At 39.4% G+C, this 17,558-nt stretch overlaps 1 protein-coding gene across 1 annotated transcript; it reads right to left on the bottom strand.

The window, feature by feature from the left end:
- Positions 1-220: 220 nt before the first annotated feature.
- On the bottom strand, positions 221-17,548 carry SLIRP (SRA stem-loop interacting RNA binding protein). Its single transcript, XM_069208402.1, has 5 exons — positions 17,401-17,548; positions 17,058-17,165; positions 3,448-3,506; positions 1,999-2,106; positions 221-368 (listed from the first exon to the last, which is right to left on the bottom strand). The coding sequence occupies exons 1-5, from the start codon at positions 17,531-17,533 to the stop codon at positions 300-302; spliced, it is 477 nt and encodes a 158-aa protein (XP_069064503.1). The 5' UTR covers positions 17,534-17,548; the 3' UTR covers positions 221-299.
- Positions 17,549-17,558: the final 10 nt, after the last annotated feature.

Raw genomic sequence — 17,558 nt, forward strand, 5'->3', positions numbered from 1 at the left:
ATGCTACCAATCAGGATTTGATGATCTGTACCCACCACCATGGTATGTCTAAATGGTAAAATTTCTGTAGCAAATTAAACATAAAAAAGGAATAAAAACACATTGATAGGTCAAGCCTCCAAACTAGAAATCTTGTCATGATTCCACAATTTAAGTACAATACCTACAGAAACATAAATTGTGTATGTAAAAACTCAAGTTTAGAATACAGGTAAAAGCATTATCTTTCATAATGTTTATTGACAGCATTTCAAAATAAATACAGGTGTTGCAGAAAAAGACAGCAACCATGGTCAGCTTCATCCCTGGTCATTGACGCCTCTGTTGTTGATCAACCCCACTGGTTTCCGGTTCAGCTGGACTTGAAGCTATAATAAGAAACACCAACAGTAGTTAGTATTTTTTGTTCACAATAGAGGAATGTCTTGGCGTACATCAGTACACTACAGACTGGACACCTGCATTTTACCAAACTAGCAATTAAACAAAACATTAGTGTAAAGGGCTTCCAGTAGGAGAAATGCATAATGAAACTGCCCATCCAAAGGTAGACAAATGTTAAGGACATTGTTTGAAATACGAAATTAAAACAAACTGCTAAATGTAACTCTGTCCTAAATAGTTCGCCGGCATCTCTGAAGCAGCAATGATCAGATGTTAGCAAACTAGTGGCCACCATTTACCTTAATAATGTCCTACGAGGTGTGCCATATTGGGTGCAGATTAATGCCCTTCAAGCACCACAGTAGCCCAACAACAATGAGCTGTGATCTAGGAATAAACCTCAAACTTTGGCACCTGATGACCGTGGCAATAACCTCAGTTGTGGATGGTAACTGCGAGTTCCTTGACAAATCACAATCTAACTGTGCCCAAAACAAATATAAATATTCGAAACCTAATATAATGATAAATATGTAAAATGTCACTATTGTTCAAACGTGTAAATCCTAACTTTATGTGCACGATCTTGTATAGTCTTCAAACCATAATCTTTTCCTCTCCAGTTGGAATGTGTGCTGTATACAAGCCAATAAATAAATACATTAGTCACAGCAATAGCTTCACAACTATCAATATGCATTGGAACTGCTGCAGAAAAGTAAAACCGTGTGCATTAACGCAGCTGCACACTTAGCATTTATGTACCACAATAGATATACACTGGTTGGTAAACAGTCATACCTGTTTAACCAAAATGCATTAAAGTTTACAAATAACCTATACAATAAAGACCATGGACTTAACATTCTTGTCTTCCAACTTCTTTAAAAAAAAAAATTGTCATTTACTAGAATTAAAACAAATAAATTCATCTAAACTTAATTCGAGAAAGTGTCTATTAGTTTTGTACAGCTACATGTGGATGGGTTTGTTATATAGGTCCTTACTATCACAATAGGTTTCATTATCAACCCCATACAAGTGGTACCTACGTTACCCCTTGAATAGGCTGCCTGCCTGTTAGTGGGTGAGCCTGAAGCTTTTGTTCCTTAAAATAAGCATTCAACACATTGAAAATGGAAAAGAACTGTTATTATTGCAGTGATGCAGCGCTGAATTGAAAAGGTTTATTTCTCCAGAAGCGCCAGGGTTCCCTGTATGAGTAATGCAGATCGTAAATGATCAAATTCAAACTCAGTAAAGGATCAGTATTGACCCTCTTTCTTTCACGTAATTCTCTACATACCACTGTACGCAACTAAACACAACATAAAGGATCTGCATTTTTATTTCACATTTCAGTTCTACTCATTGCACATCGGCTGCTTACCTTGATTAATATGGATACTAATATTTACCATACCAGGGAACTGTGGGTGACCCCATTATGTTTGGTAAATACTGCCACCTGAATGATGAATGAAGATCCCATCCCATCAACCCACAGACATACAATCGTTAGTTACCTCTTTTGATCTTAATGGAATTTTGTCACTAACCAGTTTAGAAACTGAAGGGGGGGGGGGGGGGGGTCGGGGGATTATGTTCAGTTACCTTAGATCCTTCGATGATGTGAGACTCCTTCTGTAGAGCATTCTGTAGCCCTTCTTCTGAAGCAAATTTAACCCAGCAAAACCCGCGATGGAATCCCGTCTCTTTGTCCTGCAAACAGTCAGCCCATAAATTGAGATTATTTCAGAACACAGTGCAGCCTTTTTATCCAATCACAGTAAAATAATCTTCTAACATACCTGCACTATCCAGACAATATTTTATCACATTAAATGGCTAAACTAGCTTAACTTCAACTTCATAAATCTTTTCTATTATATCCACCAATCTAATACATCTACGGCGTACAATTATCATCTGTTAGATTAAAAACATGTTATAGACATTACAACCAATTTGTATTGCCCTGTAGCACTTTTAGATTCTAGGCACCCTTTACAGTTCTGGTCAGCTTGTGTTAAGTTATGCTTCCATACTGGATAGTAACCAGCAGGTTTGTAGTATTCGCCAGCCAGATTAAGTTACTGATCTGTGTGGAGCATTATGTCCATGTCCCACACAGCAGATTTTTGTTTTAATATTTATTTGGGATCGATGACTTGCAGAAACGTTTGGAATGTTTTTCTTTTCTTATTTTGGCCACAACTGTCCTTTCCAAAGTGACCAACTCTCTCCATCTCAATGGCTTAATATCGTGTTTACAATCTGGAACACGCTATCACTTTCATCCCACTATTTAACTACAGTATGCCACTTTTCCCCACAACTTAGTTATTGTTCGTGTCCAGGCTATAAACAGTGGTTAGCTTTTACCTAGTTCTACCTTAATCACACCTTGGTCCTAGTAGTCCTATATCTTTATAGCAGAATTGGTGTAAATGTTAGGTCAACCTGATTTTGGTCACCTTGTTGCCTTCATTTATAAGAACGATGGAACTGTGGCACAGGTAGGGTGGCTGAGGCCAACTTATACGATGAGTAAGCCCATCTCTAACCAAAGAGGCACCCAAACTTTCCAATACAACAGCAAAAAGATAGGTGCGTGGGGGACTAACTCCTCAGAATAGTGCACTCTATGAGGCCAGTCACTCAACAAAGTTATTAATTTATAAGCTGCTACTACAAATGTGTATTAATATTTTAACTCTTCCTTTTTTCCACCCGTGTCTCAATAAAATTGGTGACCATGATTAATTTCAAATAGTTCTCTGCCACAGTCCAACTTAGAAACACTTGAGCCAGTCAACTAGGTTTCAACATTTCAACTCTAATGTTCTGAGAGCTGCTATTCATTATTTGAAGCAGGGTTTCAGACTGTGGATTGCTGGAATCTCTCTAGGACGCCTGAGCAAAACATTAGCATGCTCAGGTTTCAGCCCACCTTAACTATACATAATGCCACAAAAAGGACCAAAATAAAATTAAAGGACGCCCAAGGCTGGATCTACAACACTTAGTTTAAGACAAGTACACAGTATCTTGAATACTCACAAAAGGCAGAAGACATTTCTTTACAGTCCCAAACTGAGAAAAGTACTCTCTTAATTCTTCTGTTGAAAGAAAAGGCAAACACAATCAATTAGAAGAGTTACATCATACAAATCTGGCCTTAGCATGTTATTTGTGCCACAAAGTTCACATTTACCATTTTTAAAATAAGCATTTATTGGTGCAATGCATTCTGATGATACAGCAGTCATATTGCGCCTCAAGGCACCTTTGGTTAATGGGTCATGTGAGAAGGAATACCCACTATTAACAAATGTGTCAAATGACATTTCATTTTGCTATTGCACACCAAAGTGCGTACAACATTTTGCCATGATGCATTTGTGCGCTGTATGTAGTACAATTTGTAGAAAGTGTTTGACAGTGCCATTATGGTACAATGTCCTGTAATAACGCATTTTGGAAGATAACATTTTTGATGTGCACATGTATTATTTTAGTGTCCCACCATAAATCATAGTGCGCTGCAGCGCGCCAAGCCTGCAAGTCGTGTCACGTTCGGTGTGGTATTCAGGTTTGACATGGCATTACAATATTCCTTGGATAAAAACTAGGGAGCGTGTTAGAAGTGCTCTGGACCCGTATCCAGCAAATCAATACTCCTATAGTTTACGTTATCGGGGGCTATTTTAACTTCAGCGAGCGGAGTTTGCGGGTATCGAAGTGGAACCCCAATGTTCCACTTGTAAATCGGGAATTACCAGGTGCTGGGACAACTCTGGTTCTAAATCACATGGGAGTTCCCAGTTCCTGCCTGCAGTTTCTCATGGTGCTTTAGGCTGCTTAAAACGGATTTTTGGGCCTAGTGCCGACAGCCTCTAGCCATTGTTGACATCCTCAGAGGTGATCATTTACTTACACCATTAGTGTCCACTTCACTGTAGGGAAAAAAGGGGCATCCATCATCATAATTCTGCAGGCATAGGTCTTGTAACACTTTTCAGCTTGTCTCCAACATTGCTGGGAATCGATAACTCCTCAGTAGACAGCCTGGGCATGCCTCTCCACACTCTGCATGAGAGCCAAATTCTGCAGGAAGCACTCCACTCAATCTTTGAAGCCCATGTCCGATTGAGTATTTTCCATTCACAAGACCAGTTACCCTAGGGGTGGGCTAAGGGGATTAATTAACTCTGGGAAGGCCTGATTTTATACTCAAGTTTGGAATTTTTTGTATGCCTTTCCTTCATCTCCTAAAACTCAGAGGCTCCTCCAAAAGATTAGAAGGAACCATGGATGCAAGTTTATCCTGGCACCTCCAGCCTGGCCTCGCCAAGGCCTCGCCAAGGCCTCTGGTAGTTGTTCATGCTTGAGCACCTTAAAAGGAGGATATTAACTTTGCTGAGAGAAAGGGCTCCTACCAAGGCAGGGAGGGTGCTGTATCACTCTCTTCCAGCATTAGAAAACGATTTGAAAGGAGATATGTCTTTCTTCACAGAATTTGGTGGTCCTGGCTGCTGCCATGATATCGTCTGGTGGAAACCAGTATTCTGAGTGTTGCTGGCTAAGAAACTGTATTGACAAAGTATAATTACCACTATTCACAGTTATGCAGCAGTACTTCCATCTACTGCAATGCGGATTTTATTATGCGGGCCTGCCAGGTCTGTTCAGAATGATGTGCAAAGAGTTTATCATGCAGGGGCATCAGGCAGTCACAACAGAGCCTGGAGTATTCAAGAACACCACTGTGTTCTGGAAAAGCTACTCTGTATTTTCTCTTGCCTTCAAAGTTGCTCTTTCAGTCCTGTGAGGTGGAATGGGCAGCAGTGCAAGACTATGACATAAAGTAGAACAGCACGTGCAGCTGTCACACGGGCTCCTCCTATACAAAGGACGGGTATGTGATGACAGAAACAGTACAATGTACCAGGTACTGTGGTACCAGCAGTAGTTCTGCAAGCTTTCCTCGCAATCAAGATAGAGCATGGCCAATTATACTCCAAGTATTTTCACACAAATACAGAAGTACAGCAAACATGCTATATGCTGGACGTTTGTAAAAGGGTATCAGAAGTAACAGAATCGCTGCAAACCACATTCTGTTTCCAATGCTGTCCTATAGACCAACATTTCGTCGACCACTCTACAAAAAGACAGTAATTCGGACTACAAGAGTCCCAGTTAGAAAAAAAAAAAAAGTGGCAGCTAATTGCTGGTTCATGGGTCTGCGCCTTTGTATTATACGTGTATGGACTTCTACAGGGCTTTAGCAAGCACTCATGGTCACGTTTGTAACAAAATAACTTACCTGGATTTTTAATGTTATGCATCTTAATATTTGAGTTATGTAATTTGGGAAACATTCCTAAAAAAGCAGAAGATTGCCGGGGAAGTAGCCGACTGCCCGCCTTTCTTTTTTCACAAAGTGGTTTGCTTAAACCTTATGCCAAAACAAGGTCTAAATGCTTAATTATGTTGATACCTATCATTTTCAGCACATTCACTTAGAGGTGCAGGGTACATTGGGGCGAACAGTTGAAAACTTCAGCCTCCCTGGAAAATGTTTCGACATCAGTTTCATAATACCTTTATATGGCTGCAAAAACGTTGCCTTTGAGTAAGTGTGGATTCTTCTTTAGGCTTGATTTGCAATATAGTGGTTTATTCTTAGGCCCTTTCTTACGGCCTTTGCAATCTGAAGTGAGGTCCATTCATAGGATGAATATATTGTTTGATAATTTGTTCCATTCCCAACTGCTGGGCATCAAGCAATCTATTCTCTCCTTTGTAATAAAGATTGCAAACTAGGGGGAAAAGGTGGATGGCCTCTCTCAGTTAGGTAAGACATGGTTTATTTCTGGTAGGTGGGGCTGTCCTGACAATCCTATACTGGTCATGGACAGAATTTACACCACCCTGTGGCAGGTCACGGCCACAACTGTCCTAGTTCGCGACAAACATGCATCCAAGGAAGAACAATTGCCTTTATGGTACTCAGCCTACTACCTGCCTGGCCTACCAGGAACTCAAAACAGGGGCCTTAGGGAGAGGGTGAAAACAACCCCAGATATCGGGGACCCATCAGCTCCATGGGGAACAGCAGAACATGGAAGTGGTGCAGAGTTATGAGATAGCAGGGAGGGGGTTGATCAAAGGACGAGGTTGCATAGCATAGAAGGCAGTGAGGAGGGGCAGACAGAGTGGAGAACACAGAGGAGGTTAGGGTGAGATCCGAGAGAAGGGAAGGCAGAAATGGCTAGGTAGTCTGGGTTTATGCCATCTGGCTGCTAATTCTTTGTGTTTTACGATTTTTATTTAAAACAAAGTTTAACAGAGCTGCACAAAAGCTGTTTTATGTATATTGAGATCTAAACTAGCCATTAACATGTACTGCAATTGTTTATGGACGAATTCAGGATGCGATTCAAAAGGGAAATGTTGAAACATCCTTTTAAATTAAAAATACACTTCTAATATGTTTGCCCTATTAAAAAATAAAAAATAAATCAATGTATGCTCCGGTATTTTTGTTGTCTAGACTTTGAAGCATTTTATGACTGGCCAAGAATTTGATATATCTAGCAGAACTTTAGGGCAAAAAACTATCTCATCTCAGAGCAGGATCAAAAATACCATTGTGGTTGTCTTATTAGACAGCTGAATTCCAATCAGAAAAGCACAGATGTTAGCTCTAAAAAAAGAGGGGCTGAGCAAATTTTATATGCGTCTTTAAACTCTAAACTCACGTATCGCCTCTATTTTTTCCCCGTTTATATGGTTGTTTTTAAACAAAGAATAAATGTCTATGAAATGAAAATGTACAGATTGCCCACTATCAATCTGGATTTAGATTCACCCACAGTCCTCACAATGCTATCTCGGTGGATGTCCTAAAGAAGGCGATGGGCTGCATATCTTCATATGATGTTGTTTCTATATTCACAACTACATTTGATAAAACACCATAATGTTGTCCGAAATAGAGCAGACACTGAAATTACTGCACCTGAATGGTATACTTCCTCCGAAAACTGTACAATCCAGAATGTTGAAATGACTCACATCCTCTATTCATCAGCTATTTAACTTTTCAATGGCTCTGTTCAGTGTACAGACAGCATGCAACAACTAACAGTTCAATGATACATAGATATTAAGCAAGCTCATCGCTGAGGTGTACGAACACACATAAGGTGCCAGTATTCCCTTATTAAATGAGCAAACGGCATTTTCTATGCTTGAGCTCATGACTATGAATAGTTGGCTTTAGATGACGTTGCTTTGATCGGCAAAAGTGATCCCTCGCAAGCAAAATGTGTGTAAAAAAAAAAAAAGTCTTCTGAAAGCCAATTAAAACACATAAAGGGGGCAAGAGTCAATTTCTATAAGGTTCAAACCAAATAGGTTTACTTGACATATGTGCATGTTACCAAAATCGAAACACCCTATCACAATAGCCTTTGGCCAATCTACTTCCAATTTCATTGTGTCTATTGTAAATGGCATGCTTTCCTACACAGAAGACGTGTTGTCTGAGTTTTCTGGCAGGAGTTCTATGATACATTGCTCACCAGAAGACTACTTGACGGTGCTGGAGATAGAGTCTATCCGTTCAACTTGGGCTGGTATTACCAAGTGCAGGCCATGACATGAACAAATGGTGGCGACAGCCTAATAATATTCATGGCTATTGAGCCTTTTACCAACACCCAATAATGGGGGTAGTCTAATTACTGCCTTCTCCATGGTAAATCGAAGTATTCTGTCACGCGTGGGAGCAGGTGGGTTCTCAGTTATATTGGAAACAAAATGAATGGGGTATTTATCATAACCGCCTCTGCTCAAATTACAGCATGGATTTGGGTCCTTTATAGCAGACAAACACTCATTGAAGAGAAAAGGATAAAAATCAATGAGAGCCAAAAGAAGAGGTGTGCACTTTCACCCCCCTACACAGTCTAAATACCACTCGCCCTTGGGGGTGCAATAGCTAAGAAAAAAAAAATTCCTCTTTCACTTGGCTTGGGCGACATTTCAATTATCCGGTATATAGATGTCAGTGTGGTGCAGGACAATATTGGAGAGGGACTTCAGAGGGCTTTTAAAACCTTGAACAATTTTAACATTCAGAACAAGCGGTCACTGTCAATATAGCAAAGACCAGGAAGGCAGCATCTAAACAGTAAGGCAACTGAGAGATCAGCCTCTTATAACTACCTTGAAGGATGAATTGATGAGTGGGAATGAAAAGTTAACTGTATGTACTTGAGACAATCAGTTACAATAAATATCATGAACAAAAATAGAGCAACAGTTACAAGCGAACAGGTATGAAAAACATACACATGCAGGTCATATTTGCAGAATTTAAGAAAAAAGTTAGCCACAGCCCAATATAGTTTCTCTAACCAGAAGCACTTTAGAACTGTGGATAAAAAAGTAAACCAAAACAATCTCACTTGCAACAAGAATTTAAAATGAACATTTCTAAAATATAGTACACAAAACAAAATATTTTTAGTATTATCAACTTGTTTACTGAAGATGCCTTTAAAACAAGGTAGCTTCTCTATACTGTTTCGCTGAAGAAAGGCTGTAAAATGATTTCATTATATATGTCAATACTGAACACAGACATTGTGTATGATCAACTGTCCCTTCTGCAATGTAACAAACAACAATGTTTCTTGTTACTGGGCTCGTTGAACCAGACCACTTCAATTTTTAATGTCAAGTTATTTAATAGTTGTAATCGGAAAAAAACGGAATTTGTTCTTGCTTCTAAATTTGTATCTAAGTAAGGCTGTCTCTTTAGTAAATATAAGTCAGAAGCCGATCTTACAGAACAGAGATAATTGTAAGTCGTTAGAGAATAAGGTTGTTTTTTTTTTACATTGGCTTTCAAAAGTTGTTCACATTTACCAGTATTCATGGTTGATATTATTTATAGACATGGTAGTTGGTAGTCCAGGACAGTTTTATTTATGTTTTACTGATAGGGATTGAGTGCTAGTCTTCCTTATTAATGAGACATTATAATGAGTTTTCCTCCTTTCTAGTACAAGCAGATATCATTAACATGAATACATTCAAGAGATGATAAAGATATAAGCCCCAATTCATGTGAATTTTTCAATGTGGCATAAAAGGACTTACATTAAAAACAGAACAATGAATCTAAAGAGCGGATGAAACGATATTGGACTCTGGAAAAGCTGCACCATGTGTACCCCTAACACTCCAGATAAATGTAGGTGTGGTGAAACAGAAATCAGCACCATGTTTCGTATATGGTGGAAATAAACATTTAAAATTCAAATTATATCGAAAGACGTGTTAAGCCATGCTAATGAAGTTATAGGGTGCACTATATCACATAAACCGGAGTTCGTTTTTTGGTGTTGGGCCCTGCGAAGATCTCAGATATTAAGAGAATGTGGCACACTGCGATTTCCCATATGTTGGGGGTAGCAAAGCAGTTAATCCCCAGATTTTTAATACATAGGGAATCAGCATGGAGTGCAATGTGTGTCGCTGAATTTTGTCACTCAAATAGTTGTCCCATGATATACAGTACAAATAATCCACAAAGACCTTGAGGTAATCTGGGAGCCCATTATACAGTACTTTACAACACTGCCTTTGCTGTGTGACTATTCGCCAAAGTTGAGAGCACTGGGTCCATCTGAGGACCGATCAATAGAATTTGATTTAGTAGTCCCAGCGATGGTTGGTGAGTGGGAAACATGCCTTGCTAATTGAAGAATAGCAGTGAAGCTGGACCTAGGAATGGGGGGGGGGGGGGGGGGTGAGGAGGCTGATAGGATGCAGCGTAGATATATTGGGAAGGTGGTGGAGCCTTTTATTCTTTACAGATTGTGGCCATATTTGTCAGCTGGTTACAATGAAAAATAAAGCTGCCTTCCTGATCAGATTCTATAAGTCAACCAGATAAATTTTATCTTTGTGTCTAATACTCTCTGTGATTAGAATGAACTATTTGCCTTCAATGAATCAAAGGCGTAGATTCACACAGGTACATGTGCTGTTTCATTACACCGGATATCATGCCAATCATAGAGACAGATAACTTGTTTATTTCCTATCATGGTACAGGAACAGGGTAGGTATAACTCGAGAACAGTAATCAAACTCGGTCTATGAAAGCCACGTTTTTAAAAACGCCCTTTTGCTTAAGGGCATCCCCCAAAAGAATCACATGAAGGTCTAATTAGGGAAAATGTTGATCCACATCACACTGGCGCCCAAACACTAGGAGGGAGAGTCTCTGGCAAAGACTTCAAATAACTCTGATGTGCTCCAGGTTTCGAGCAATACTAACAGCCTGTGCCCTTGTAGGCTATGCAGATATGAACTAAGAATCAAAACTGTGATATGCATATGCACCACCTTATCTGTCAAAACGAAAACAGTGGTTTAAATCAGAGTTTAGAATTGTAGGGCTGTATGGCAAATAGGAATTTATCAGAACCAAGGACTGTTTAATTACTGAATAAATCATAATGAAAGTCTCATTACACACAGTTCCAATTTATTTTTAAATAGCTAAAATACAATTTTAATTGTATTATACAATTCATACCAAAGATTCACTTAGAAATTAGATTGAGGTTTAAAGTTCATTTATGTCTTTGAAAACAATGCAGCTGCTTTGCACTGCACAAATGAAATGATTAATACAGACCATGTCCTTGTACGATACTTTAAGAGGAGGATCCCACTACATTTTTGTTCCTCCACAATCACATTATAGAATGCTCAATGATCATGAATAATATTAAGAAAAGTAAAGATGTTTTAAGCGTTTTGTTAATGGGACCAGTTGTGCTGCCTCATTTCAAAGGATGCAAGATCTTAACCCACTGAAGTGGCATGCTTCATCATAAGGCCTCTGCTTGCCTGGCAGAACTATATGAATTCTGGGCTTCAGTATATGAAAATGATTGATGTTTCTACAAGATGTATACTACAGAATGAGATCCAGATTGTGAGAAGTTAAAATTACGTGTTCGTGAACTAGACCATTTTATTAGTAAAATTTAAAATTGGTGCAAAAACCATTGTTAGGATGCTGATGGAAGTAACTGTCCCACTCATCCACATTTCAACATGTTTAAGAAACCTTCCAAGGGGATTGTGGCTTTCATCAGGACCAAATGGATCCCCAACATAACCCATCCTACACTATTCTATTTCTTTCCTAAATAGCAAATGAAAAAGGGTCCATGCCACCAAAGTGAATCCAGGAAATAAAACTCAGGGATGTTGAATTCCTATCGCCCAACGAGCCGGGACATATTGTTAGGGGTCAAGGGCAACAAGTTTTCATGCTTATCTTGTCCTTGGGACAAGTAGGCCAAACCCCCTGCAGCACAAACGCTTTGGCTACCAGTTTACAGAAAAGGGAACTGTCTGCAGTTGAGGTAATGTGTGTGTCCATATGTTAATACTGTTCGAACTTGTATTTAAGGTTCATTAATGAAAAGACTTCATTACTAGGGTGAGCGATGTAAATAAACATTTTAAGGTGACACTGCACTACTGACAGTGGTTCGAGTTAAAAAAAAAAAAAAAAAGTGTACACGTTTGAAAAGTTTAATGATATGAGGCTAAGTTTAATGCTCCCAGCAAGAGTGAGGATTCTTTGCTTTCAAAATAAAATGCACGTAGGAAAAAAAAAAACAAAAAAAAAAAAAAAAAAAAAACATTCACTACTATGAACTTTTAGGTGCTATTTCTTTAAAGCGTCATTTAATACAAATGTGTTGATGCATGATAGTATTTCCAAAAAATATTCCTAAGGAAAAAATCAGTGTAACCTTTTTAACAAGATTATGGGAAGCATGAAAATAAAAAAGTACTGGCAAAGCCAACCATTTCAACTTTTTTTGTGAGCCTTTTGGTTTCGTCAATGTGTGTCTTGTTTTGACATGGCTTTTGTAACACTTTAGTGTTGTAGGAGCTGCCAGGCCCTCAACATTGTAACAATCACTGGCAAAAAGAACAAACAATTTTTGGTCTCAAAAAGCACACACTGCTACCAGTGGTGTAACAAAGGCCCCCAGCCCCCCTCAATTGGGCCCCCACAGTGCAGCACCTGCCCCAGGTGAGCCTGGAGGGGCTCCATGTTCTTTGCAGGAGGGCCCCCTCCAGTTTTGTTACGCCACTGATTGCCACAGTAGTTACTGGCACTGAACAAAACCACTTTGTGTGCCAATATGCTCCTTGTGGAAGAGCAGAATGCGATTGGTCACTGTACAGCCAGCCGATAGAGAGAGAGAGAAATAGAAATGTAATAAAAACAAAATGTCTTTGTTAATGCCAGACCTAATTAGCGACCCAATTCATAAATAAAGTCACAGAAGTGCAACCATGGTATTTGTCTTTGAATTAGTGGCTTTCATGAATTCACAAGAACTTACAGAAGTAGACCAGGAAATTGTACTCCTAGAAAATATTTCTGAACTGTATTTAGCACGAGCAAATATGCATGTGTAGATTTGCTCATGTGAAATTCTATTGAGCGTTTACAAGGTCACTTTACCTCCAACTACTTTTTTTCCCCAACCCTAGAAGAACTTCTACTTCTGCCATTGTCAGGAGTAAATTTCCAACCTATCTCATTATGGGAACAAATTAGAGACGAGCTGGTGAAAATCCTTAAAACATCCAAATGTTAGTAGGTTTGTAGACTCAAAAGCATTAAAGCCCTGGAACTATTGCTTACTGCTTCCATTAGCCCCAGTATGTAGATCTGCGGTAAGGTGGCAGAATAAGGGAATTGCTATAACAGGGATTGAAATTGCAAGTATTCAAAGCCCTTCTATAGATGTAGCCCTAGCATAATCAGAGAGGCTATTATCAGAGCTCTTACATAATGAGATTGCTGTCATAATTTGTCACCGCACTGTGTGGCACCAAAGGGACACATAGATTTTTTTTTACAGGACAAGTAGAATTAAGAAGCAACCTGTCCCATGGACAAGCAGATATTTTATTAAATTCCACACCTCTAAAAACTGCTTACACAAAACCAACCTAAGTCCTTTTTGGACCAGTTTAGGGTGCAATGATATAAACACTTTCTGTTAAATGGAAATTATAAAGTTATCTTTGAAATACCATAAGATCATGTGCCCATACGGGCCATTTTCACTGTATGATCCGGGAACTGGAAAGCAATTCATGTGTCAAGTAATAAAAGAGTTTCTCTGTGATACACCATGCAAAGATATAAATGATTGAATGGTCTCAAAATCATATCAAGGAATACAGAATTATTAAGAAATAATTAGCATTATTTGTCACCCAACTGATACCTGGGAATGTCATAATTCAGGCCTGAGATGCAGTGTTCTCAAGGTATATACTCACTGTTTCTCCTTTATCCACAGCACTTAGTATGCAAGTCCTTTAGTCATTCAATTTTTCAACCATCGGTCATCCTATGTCGTCCTCATCATGTCTCTGTCCAGGAAAGCAGTAGTTCATTTGGGCCGAAGCATGGCAACATCAAATCTTACTTCTATGTTCTCAAATGTTTATTTTGACCTTCTTTGTAACAATGCCTCTATATCGGAGGTCGAAAAACAAGTGGACATGTACATGGCATTCTCCGTATTACAATTAGCAGATTTACTGTGTTGGCATAGGTGCCTGAATCCTAAGTCAACTTCATTATTTGCAACTGTAAATAGACACACGCTGCACCTCCCACCAGGTTAATGGCAGACTGCTGGAGGCAGTCCTTAAATAATTTGTTGAGGCTGAGTTCTAAGTTGTGTCCTAAGTCTAATGCATACCAACAGATATCCAGAGGTGTGTACCCTGTTTAAAAGAAAAGGGGTGTCAGTAGTTCTGCTGTGGCCGAGTTCAAAGTACACCGGTATTTGTTAATATTTTTCTTTAAATCATTAGATTTACATGAATGTGTGTCACACAAGTAATATCACCGGGTAGCCTGATGTTATTTTCAAAAGGGGATTTAAGAGAGTTACTTAGTGCTTGTTTCCTTGGCCTATTGGTGATTCTTACTGGGTAATTTCTGTCCTGCAGTTTTACATACTTTTAGCTTGTCCCTTATATCTATTAATGTTCATACAGAGTTGATGAAGGGGGAGGAACAGACCATAGAGAAGATTACTCCATAGAAGACGGGAACGTGAACTACTGATTCAGAGTAGCCTATTACTATCTGTTGGCTTATTAAAGACCTCTATGGCAAGGATGTCGTTCTTGAACTTAATAAGATTCAAGACTGAGTAGGTGACTTCTTAATAAGAGTGTCAATTTAAGACGTTTATCCTGAGTATTGATCCATTTTATAAACTAAAGCGCTTCATCTTCGTTACCTGTCAAGAAAATAAAAATGTTGTCTATGTAATCACACCATAACATATGATTTTCTCTTTATGGGTTGGTATGTGAGTAAACGGTTTTTAGTTCCAAGTCTGTGGACGTAGGGCAAAGCCAAGCTTAGTGCAAACCTACAGGTTATTATTGCACAATTTGACAGCCAGCTGTTCCCCACCTTTTCAATTTGTTCCACAAAGCCCAACTATTGACACCATTGAAGACAGCTCTAAAATTCATAAAACAGGCAAGCAAATAAGCCCCAGCGCTGTGGATAATGCAACCTATCAGGATCAAAACTGTTTAGCTAATGTGTAGCACCTTCCCCTAAAATCTGTTTCATAAAAAGCCAAAAGTGAGTTAGCAGCTGCCCAGAATACTAACTCCAATCAGTTAGCGTAATAAGGAAAATTGTTAAACACATATAGGTCGTTTCAAATGGTCCAACGGCTAAGATGGATTTTTCGTAAATGGAGGTAGTATCTCTATCTACTTGAATACGTTGTGGAATGTAGCTTGCCAAGGATTAATGAATTGAGGATCTGAGAATTTAACTTGTCTGTCCACCGACATTAACATTTGTGTTTTGCCTTTTGCGTAATTAGGGCAGGCAGACAAATACTTGATTATTATTTCATGATCAGTTTACAAATATTTTAATGGTTTTAATTAATCATACAAAGGAATTGGAGTACAGCATGACAGGAGTCCCTTGGTGTATCTTTAGCCCAATTGGTTAGGTGTCGATATTGCACAGCACAGATTTCAAGGTGGCCACTTCCATTACCCTCTCAGCATAAGGCCCTCTGGTTTGTGACTGATCTTGAACAAACACTCTCAACTATACATGCGAAGAGATTTGCACCCACCTCAATGAATCAAAATAAGTTTCAAAATGTCAGCACCAAGTCAGCAAAGATGCATCACCTTGAAGACTCTTGATAAGGGCATAGCCACTAGAATAAACGAGATTTGCTTATGACCCATGTTCTTGTGCAGCTGTGGCAGAAGAGAAATTAGTTCCAGCATCAAGCACCAGTATGATAAGTTACCATTAAATATGATAAAAAAAGATCCACCCAGTCCTCACTAACAGAAGTGCAGGCACTGCATGAGTTAAAAGTCGCCGATTACTTAACTACCCTCAAACTTGCAACTGTCTTGATGTATAGGATTGTATTGTCTGATTGAGAGGATATTCACCTTTCAGTTTTAGGTGAAGCTCTGTGCTCAAACAGTGTTATATAAGGGGCAGGGAACTTACATGCTTTTCCACAAGTCAGGGATATGCTCAAGGGAAACAGGAAAAGATTTGCGTTGCTGTGATCTTACGATAGATAAGAAAGAAAACCCTATGTGTATAAGGTCTGACTTCTATTATCTAAAAACCTTAGGCCTATCGGCTGTAGAAATGGTATTCCCACGGCAAGGATTACACTGTTGCCCTATGGTCCTAACATTAAAAATCAATGGCTGAATACTATATGAAACACAGTGTGATCAATGTAATATATGCAAGAATTGCATGGAATGCTCTTTGGATCCAATACAATTACATGTACCCCCTTAAACCAGTGCTTTAAATAGGCAGGGACTTTGTACCTCCGAATTTTTATTGAGTTTGCAAGGGAGAGTAACATCACTTTTCAGCAGGGGCAAAAAACGTTCTTTTCTACTGACAGGTGTGGATATTCCCATATTTAAACCATGTGTATGGGAGCACCTGCGCTCTTTCAGACACGGAGCCACACACATCTGGTTTCTTGTAGTTAAGGTTCCAACACCCGCACAATCCCTGGACCATCATCGAGAGGCCACGGTTTTGTAGAAATGTGCCCTTTAAAACCTACAGGAGCTTCGTGGGGGTATGTTGACGTTATTATTGTTCAGCTTGATTCATGCGATAGCCTTACGCATTATTAATATTTAATTTCAACCGCACGCATCGAAGAGCAATACTACACGGGCTCTGTACGCAGAACAGAGCACGGTGATGCATTAGGTATTGTATGCAGTCTTTAGTCTTAAGACTTCCGTTTTACAATTAAAATGTGTACTCCTTTTCTGCAACTATTTCCCCTACATTATCTCAATCTATGGCTTAACGCATATTCCCCCTCTTTCCTGCTCCCAAATGTTAGGATTTACAGTTGGGTCACTCGTGTTAGCCAGGCGTGCCTGCCCTGGTCTCCGTGGACTACTCAACTGAACCCTGTCACGGGCGAACTATTGCATGACAAACGTATTTCTGCAAAGCACCCTTCGCCGCCACTTACTGTTTGCCAAACTCCACGGTACCCGAGACACAAAAGCCTCAAAAGCCTTCTTGGAAGCCGCCGGTGCCGCCATCTTTGACAGGATAGAATTCGTGTGACTGTGACCTTCTGCACAAACATAGAGAAGAGACTACACTTGAAACGGGCGCGTCTTCTCCAATGACCTACATTCTCTACATAGGCGGCCATATTGAAAAAAAAAGTTGTTATAATTGTCGTCGATATGTAGCGAGCTTTATGGAAACTTAGCAAGTCTTACAAAACAGAAATAATGATGAAATAGCTTGAATCGAAACTCACGGGGGTAAAAATGCCTTTTTTACCCCCCTGTGGCAAAACAAACCTTGCTGATAAAATAGGAGGATTTTTCCCTTTTGAACACAGCCAAGGAAATAGCACCAAATCTCATATGTTTTCCAGTTAATATGGCCAGCCTCTATTTTCTGTGAGGGATATCTTGCAAGCTCTCGCGCCATCTAAACGACCCATCTGCATCTGTTG

Source organism: Pleurodeles waltl, chromosome 9, assembly GCF_031143425.1.
Source record: "Pleurodeles waltl isolate 20211129_DDA chromosome 9, aPleWal1.hap1.20221129, whole genome shotgun sequence".
NCBI classification, from domain to species: domain Eukaryota; kingdom Metazoa; phylum Chordata; class Amphibia; order Caudata; family Salamandridae; genus Pleurodeles; species Pleurodeles waltl.

Bases quoted from the DNA above. Each gene is read 5' to 3' on its own strand.
- SLIRP (XM_069208402.1), bottom strand. From the start codon at position 17,533: ATGGCGCGAGAGCTTGCAAGATATCCCTCACAGAAAATAGAGGCTGGC. The intron at 17,166-17,400 runs GTTTGTTTTGCC...ATGTTTGTGCAG, and splicing joins CCTCCTATTTTATCAGCAAG to AAGGTCACAGTCACACGAAT. The intron at 3,507-17,057 runs GTAAGTGGCGGC...TTCTTTCAACAG, and splicing joins ACCGTGGAGTTTGGCAAACA to AAGAATTAAGAGAGTACTTT.